At 44.5% G+C, this 8,141-nt stretch overlaps 1 protein-coding gene across 1 annotated transcript; it reads left to right on the top strand.

Annotated features, from left to right (window-relative positions):
• Window positions 1-567: 567 nt before the first annotated feature.
• On the top strand, window positions 568-4,746 carry LOC149165544 (uncharacterized). The gene is made up of 2 exons (XM_089429849.1): window positions 568-2,882; window positions 2,979-4,746. Exons 1-2 carry the CDS (start codon window positions 568-570, stop codon window positions 4,744-4,746), a joined length of 4,083 nt encoding a protein of 1,360 aa, XP_089285975.1.
• Window positions 4,747-8,141: the final 3,395 nt, after the last annotated feature.

Raw genomic sequence — 8,141 nt, 5'->3', positions numbered from 1 at the left:
TAAGGGGAAATCTAAGGTGGATCCCAAGCAACTAGCTTCAGACATGGACATGGACGCAGCAATAGCACTAAGCTTACAAAACGCCACAGAAGAGGAGGAACAAAACGCCCCCAGCAGTATGGAACAGGATCCGGAGAACATAATCCTTGAAGGAATAGACATCTTAAAACTTGAAACGGCCTGCAAGCAAAAGGAATACAATAATATACCTCCTTGGCAAATAGAGAGACTGGAAGGAGTACTAGCCAAGGTACAGCACAATAAACATCTAGGCATACAAGGAGGAAGTCCATGGGATGCAAAAAAGAGTCTCAAAGAAACCAAGAGGAGAGGGCGCAAAACGGACCTGCAAAGGACCATAGCAGTAGGGGAAATGCTTATGGAATCAGGGAGATTCCCTAAGCTGACTAAGTTCTTCAAACCTTCATCTCATTTACCATGAAGCTCATCTCATGGAATGTGAGAGGACTCAACAGCCCCTCAAAAATTAGGATGATCAAGAACTTGATACAGCAAGAAAAACCTTCTATAGTTTTTCTTCAAGAAACTAAAAATAGCACAATAGCCATGGACAAGGCAAGGAACAAGATTTGGGCTGGTAGTAGCCTAATGTCAGTAGGAGCTTCAGGAGCCTCGGGTGGATTAGCAATATTATGGAATCCACAGACCCTCAATCTTTACGACTTCCATGCCACTCAATTTCTCATACAAGCTTCCTTTCACCTCATAGGAACAAATATACACGGGCATCTGACCAATGTTTACTTTCCGCAAAGTAATCAGCACAAAATGGATCTGTTAAACACGCTGTCCGGTCTGAATGAAAACAGACAGTTCCCGCTCTGGATCAGTGGAGGCGATTTCAACATTATTCAATCGCTGGAGGAGAAAACAGGGGGAAGAACAAGATTAGAAAATGATAGCAAAGGACTTAGAGATTTTATTCAGGACAATCGCTTGATGGATATTCCAACCACCAACGGGATTTTTACTTGGACCAACAAGCGCAGTGGAGTCAATCACATCGCCTCTAGGCTTGACAGGTTCCTCCTTTCCGACAACGCAATCCATCTAGGAGGAGATTTCAATGCTTCAATTCTGCCCCACGGAGGATCGGACCATTGGCCCATAATGCTCCACTGGTCTCGGCCTGGTACAAGAAGCAACAGACCCTTCCGCTTCGAAGCTTATTGGTTCACAAATGTTAAATTCAGGCAGATCGTAGAGGAAGCCTGGAAAGCCTACAAGCCGCCAGAAGGAGCCAAAATGTTTCAATTTCAGCAAAAGTTGAAAAACCTAAAGCAGGTTCTTAAAAATTGGAACAAAACTCAATTTGGCAACATTCAGGAGGATCGACAAAGGTTGGAAAAACAAATGGAGACACTTCAGCAAGATATCATTAAAGCAGGCCGCACAGAGGAGCAGTCACAACAAGAGCAAATCCTCTGGCATAGGTTAGAAGAAAGGAGAAAGCAAGAAGAAATACTCTGGAGGCAGAAATCCCGAATCAGTTGGCTAAAGGAGGGCGAAAAGAACACGAAATTTTTTCATAGAACAACTATTCAGAGGCGCATGCACAATAATATTGCCTTCATCAACAATCAACAGGGAGAGAGAGTTGAAACTCATGAAGACATGGAAAAGGAATTAACGCATCACTTTCAGGACATTCTTAAAGAGCCGGAAGGGAACAGGGACGCCGAAATCAGAGCCATCACACAGCATATTCCCAGAATCATTACTGATGAGCACAACAACAAACTACTACAGCCAACATCCATGAAGGAAATTGAAGAAGCTATGAACCAGCTCAAGGATGGCAAAGCCCCGGGGCCGGACGGCTTTACTGCCAATTTCTACCACGAGTTCTGGGAATTAATCAAAGAAGAGGTTTGGGAGCTGGTGGAAGAATCAAGAAGCACGCACTGGATTCTTCCAGCCCTCAACACTACCTTCATTGCACTAGTTCCCAAATGTGCCGAACCAAGCAAGCCTGAAAGCTTCAGGCCCATTGCTCTATGCAATGTCATATACAAGCTTATCTCTAAGGTCATCGCCAACCGGCTCAAGCCTCTTCTACCCTTGCTCATTTCACCGGAGCAAACCGGTTATGTTGAAGGAAGGCAGATCATGGACGGGATCATCTTATCAAATGAAGTGATTCATTCCCTCAAGATACTCAAAAAGCCAGGTATGCTTCTCAAACTAGATTTATCCAAAGCTTTTGACAAGCTCAGTTGGAACTATATACAAAAAGTTCTTATTGCTTTTGGCTTCAGTCATACTTGGACAAGATGGGTCTATAATTTGATCTCCTCTCCAAGCTTTTCTGTACTGTTAAATGGTTCTCCTTCTCATCCTTTTAGACCTTCAAGGGGCATAAGACAAGGGGACCCCTTATCGCCATTCCTCTTTGTACTCATGGCAGAAGGGCTAGGCAGATTGCTGAAGGCAGCAGTAGCTTCTCAAATGCTCAAAGGAATCTCCGTTCATGGCCTCCCTCCTCAATCCCACCAACAATTTGTTGATGACACCATGCTCTTTGGCCACCCATCCTCGCAAGAAGCCTCCGTCTTCAAATCTCTGCTCTCTATTTTTTCAAAAGCTTCTGGAACCTCTGTCAACTCTTCGAAATCTCAGCTATATTTCTTCAATACCCCCCCTACCACTCAAAGGAACATAGCTAGAATTCTACAGTTTACCATTTCTAAACTCCCTTCGACCTACCTAGGGGCCCCCCTAGCTGCTGCGGCTATCAAACATTCATCCTGGCAGATTCTCTTAGATAAGCTTGAAGCTAAACTCTCCCTCTGGACCTTCCGAGCTCTTAATATTGCCAGCAGGCTTGTCCTGATTAAATCGGTACTCCAAGCCATGCCATTGTATCTTTTTTCACTACTGGCCGCTCCTAAATGGGTCCTCAAAACTATCCGCAATCTCCAGCGAAACTTCCTCTAGGGTTCTTCTGGCCTCAACAGAAAATGGGCGCTAGTGAAATGGCAAGATGTCTGCAAGCCCAAGTCCGATGGAGGCCTGGGACTTCGAGACCCTTTACAGAGCAATGATAATATGGGAGCTCGCATGTGGTGGAACTGGATCACAAAGCCAAACGCACCATGGGCCAAGCTATGGCAGGCCAAATATGCACCAGGCAGCCAATGGAACGATCTAATCAGAATCAACTCCACTACTCAGGGATCTGCTATTTGGAACGCAGCCAAACCCCACAGTAAATTCATTCAAGAACATAGTTTTTGGGAGATACACTCCGGTACCACTGCCCGATTTTGGGAGGATTCGTGGCAGCAGCTCCCCAAGCTTGCCACAGTCTTTCACAAGCCTCTCTGGCAAAAGCAGATGCAGCAAGCACAACTCACTCAAGTCAATCAATTTTGGCTACATTCTGCGAGTACCGACTTTAGAACCTGGAAGAAAGCCAGTCTCTGGCAAAACAATTGGCAAGGCGAGACATATGAGGACATAGAAAAAGAATTATCATTTAGGAAAATCCGATACTCCGCTCTACAGGATCGCCTCAGATGGGGCCATAAACACAAAGGAGTATTTACTACTCAAGAAGCCCATCAGCTCAGATACCATGGAAACCAACCCAACAAGGACCCGATTTGGGATAAGATCTGGCAACCAGGAATTTGGCCCAAAATATCCACTTTCTTATGGCTGCTCAGTAAAAGAAGAATACTCACATGGGACAACCTGATCAAGCGTGGATTCGTGGGACCATCAAGATGCCCGAACTGCAACATTGATTCTGAGACAATAGGACATCTCATGGAAACCTGCCCGCTAGCAAAACAATTATGGAGGAAAGCAGAAAGCTGCAACATGAGATCAGAAGACAGGACGGAGGACATAGCTGAAAACTTAAGGAATTGGGCTCCCTCCCCATTCAAGAGTCCGCTTCTCAACTACCTGTGGAGACTCTTACCAGGATTCATATATTGGATTCTATGGAAAGAAAGAAACCACAGAATCTTCAACAACTCTTCCAGGCCCAATGAAACCTTATGGTTAATCCTCAGCAAACAGTTACAAGAAACTCTGGCCCTCAAATCATGGACAGACAAGGATATGCCAGAATCCCCTTTAGAATGCTGGATCCTGAAGGCTTGGAACTTAAACCTCTCAATAATTCAGAAAGAAGGCACCAGACCACCTATCAGCAGCACCTCTCCTTCCAGTTGGTCCCCTCCTGCAGATGCTACCTACAAGTTAAATTTTGATGGGGCGGCCAAAGGAAATCCAGGGCTCGCAGGTTATGGCGGACTCTTCCGAAACCACACAGGGGAAATAATCCAGATATTCTATGGCTCGTTGGGAAAGGATACTAACAATGTAGCCGAATTAGAAGGCTTATGGAGAGGCTTATGCATTGCAGAACAACAAAACTACTTTCCTTTGGAAATAGAAGGTGACTCTCTAATCCTTATTAATGCTGCCCAAAGAATCCAAGCAGGCACGCCAGCGGTCAAGGTGGCCACGAGTTGGAGACTATTAAGCAGGCTAGAATCCATGGAGAAGAAACTACAATCTCCCCAAAGTATAGAGTTCAAGCATGTTCGAAGAACAGCGAACAAGGTGGCTGATAGATTAGCCAACCAAGGTGCCTCTCAATGCACATCCTACTTTGCAGGTTCACTGGATAACTCAAATGATGACAAGCTCAACAATGACTGCCTCACTCTGGCGAAGGAGGATTCCATCATCCCGGATGCGGGTGCATGAGGGAAGAGGGAATGGCACGCGCCATCACGTGGGCAGGTGGCACGCCCAAGGTGAATGGCGGTACCATGCGCAGGATGGCAATAAAACATATGAAGGCGACGAGCAGATGGCATTAATGCCTGTCTACTAGGCTCGAGGGAAGCAGCTGAGCGTTGGGGAGACGATGGCGTTTAAACCGCGGAAAATGGCGAGAGAGGTATGCGTGCTCTGTAAGAAGGCTCTGCTCCGCTCAGACAGCAATGCGACTGCAGAGCTGAGGGATGTTAGCCCTTGGAGCTGCAATTGCGGGACTGATGTGTGTTCGTGGAGCTGGAGCTGCGTGACTGGTTTCGATTTCGGGAGTTGGAACTGGTTCTTGTTGCTGGGGTTGGCTCCTGAAGCAAATTCCTATTGCCGGGGTTGGTTCTGGGTACTAGTTCTTGCTGCCGGAGTTGTTTCTTGGGGCTGTTTCTTGTTGCCGAAGTTGGTTTTGGGAGTTCTGGTTCTCGTGGCCAAGGTTAGTTCTTGGATTCCTATTGCGGGTGTCGGGTCTGGGTACTGCTGTTGGATACTGATGTCGGGGGTTGCTGTAGCCATTGTTGAAGCACAGTCCATTGGATTTACAATGCCGCGAGAAAGGCCACGGATGGGCAGCCGGAGAGGTGGAATTCAGGGCAGAGCTCCACCGCAGGATGATTATTATTCCCCTTCTTCTTCTGTTGAGGTTACCTCGCGGCCTCAGTGGTTTCAGGACAGCAACGATGAGGAAGGGGGGCATCGTGACAGTAGCCCAATTGCTGAAGAGAGGCAGAGGGAGCTCCCCATGCTCAGATATCGTCTCCCCTGCCCCCAAGCCAACTCTACGTTGGTTGTGTCTATCACTGTTGAGCCTGGTGTTAATCCGAGCATGGAGGTCGAGCCGCTGACAGAAGGGCAGCGCATGAGCCGAGAAGACTCTCCAATTGCCTGCCTTCCGGTCGGAGCAGAAACTGGCTGGTCGCCGCCTGAGCGCAATCCTGGACCGGGTTGGATGGAGCCGCGGCGTGCACAAGGAATGAATCTGGATCACCCTGCCATCAATCTTGACTTGGAGGCAGGCCCCTATGCACGCGTTGATGCTTCACTGGCTGGCCCGAGCAAACCAGCTAGAAAGGGTAGCCTGGATAAGGTCATCCATCTCTCGGACTCAGAAGATACGCTCCGTTGCGGGTGCCGCATTACTGAGGAGCTCCCGACCTCTGATGAAGATTAATCTCGCCCTGGTAATCTCTGGTTTTGATGGGTCTTTGGAATGTAATTCGACTAAGGGGCGGCCTTATTTATGTCTACGTGTCGGCTACAATGTCCATGTGTCACATGTAACTGTCCAAGTGTCAATTGTCATTGTCCAGTTGTCTTTGTGTCTCTGTCCGGGTCATCCTATGGCCCTGGTGTCTTGTTGTTCATGATGTGTTATGTCCATCTATGTTCAGTCCATCTATGTTATGTAACAGTGTCGGCAACATGCCCAATTTTGAATCCTTTCAATTTCGGAGCTGCTAATTGGGCAAGGCCAGGGCTGACAGGCAAATCTTCTTAAGCCCTGCCGGTTGTACTCTATTTTTTATATTTGTTTTGTACGATAATAGAATTAGTCAAATTCAGAAAAAAAAAAAATTAAGAGCCTCAATAACCAACCCAACCTTTCTCCCAACTAGCCCCTAGGTCCCACGAAGATTTTGGAGCACTTGACCCCTCGATGCTCCCATGCTATAGGCCTATCAACATCTAGGAGGCTCTAGATGCTCTCATGATAAGGAATTCCAGCATCTAGGGACTATTTTTCTTAGTGTTGTGCCAACATCCCCAAGATTTGATACACTTTTTCAGGACCAAAACCTAGGTTACTACCTAGAATTGAATGACACCTTCAGAATAGTAAGATAACAGGGAAATGACAGTACAAATGCAATTACTTGAATAAGACCTTGATTGGACCCCTACTAGCCATGACAATCATTTATGGGCCTCTAAATTAGACATAAATTAAGGTCCATGCCTCTAAATTAAAACATAAATTAAGGCCTATGACCATTCGTCAACACATTAAACTCTCTTTCTACATTAGATAATTTATTTTTAACTTTAATATATTCATTATGAAGGTTTATGAATAATTTGATATTTGTGCCTAATATTATTTATTTTTGTGGAATATTATGAGAATATTGGGCAGATTATGAAGCTTTGGAGGAGGAGATAATTTAGGGACTTGTTCCCTACTACATGAGGACCAGTAATAAATAATAAATCAACAAGATATTATGGAATTATGGCATAGACTGTGGAAAATCCAATGATTGAGAAAATATAGGAATGTGTTCCACTAATCAAGCGACCAGATCCACTAATCAAGGGATTTTGATGGGGAAAGCTTCCTCCATTCATGGGAATGATTCCTAATCATTTTTTATAAGTACCAAGTCGAATTTTCCTCTAGGGAGAGATTTTCATTAGTGTTCTTGTGGAGAGAACTCGTATTTTTGCAGCTCCATTGTATTTTCTTGTAGGGATGTAATTCTACTGATGAAAATAATGAAGATTGGTGTCATGTTCAGATTCTAAACCTTGTTCTCCTCCACAGGTCTTTGATTTTCCTTGGGCTTGGCCATCCTAGGAACCTCAGAGCCCTTTTGTATCATTTTCTTTCCTTCTTTTCACTACTTATTCACATGCATCTCTAGTTTTTATTTCTTTGTATTTCTGCATTTAGAATTAATGATTTCTTGTTGTGGGATCGAGTTAAATGGTTGATGTAAGTTCTTTTGTAGGATCACAATAATTATTTAATTCTTGGAAAATATTTGGAAGTTCATAGTAATCATTAAGATGCTTGGATTAGTCTTATTATTCCCAAATCTATATTGTTGGACCTCCTTTTTAGCAAAGAACAGTAAATTGCTGATATTTCTTAGAGAATTCTAACAAGCTTCAATTGAGTTGGTTCCACTTGCATTAGATAAAAAAAAAATTATATTTCATAAAAGAAAATTACCACATTGCATTTTCACTTTATTTGATTAAGCATTTTTTAGATTTACTAGCTCACTAGTTCTCAAATTTCTATATTTTCGACCAGTAAAGTTTTTTTAATTTTTTTGCATGGTGTTGTAGGGAAAAGTATCCGATTCGGATGACCCTATCCCACTCTAAGGGTGATAGTACCTCAGCAACAACCGTAAAGGAAACTACTGAAGGTTTACTTCTTTATGAAAGCAAAAGAGAATGAAAGAATGCACTAACCGTTGCCTTGCGCTTAATGTCGAATCCAAACTCTCCTCTACGGCCGCTTGCTCCTAGCTCTTTGCTCTTTTGCCGGCCCAGCTACAATGAGATCCTGCAAAATGACAAAGAAGGAAACTACAAGAGGCATGCAA

This window comes from Pinus tabuliformis, chromosome 5_1 (genome assembly GCF_031772625.1).
Source record: "Pinus tabuliformis cultivar Carrire ecotype Pingquan chromosome 5_1, CPIR1, whole genome shotgun sequence".
NCBI lineage: Eukaryota > Viridiplantae > Streptophyta > Pinopsida > Pinales > Pinaceae > Pinus > Pinus tabuliformis.
This window is presented reverse-complemented; position numbering and strand designations above follow the sequence as displayed.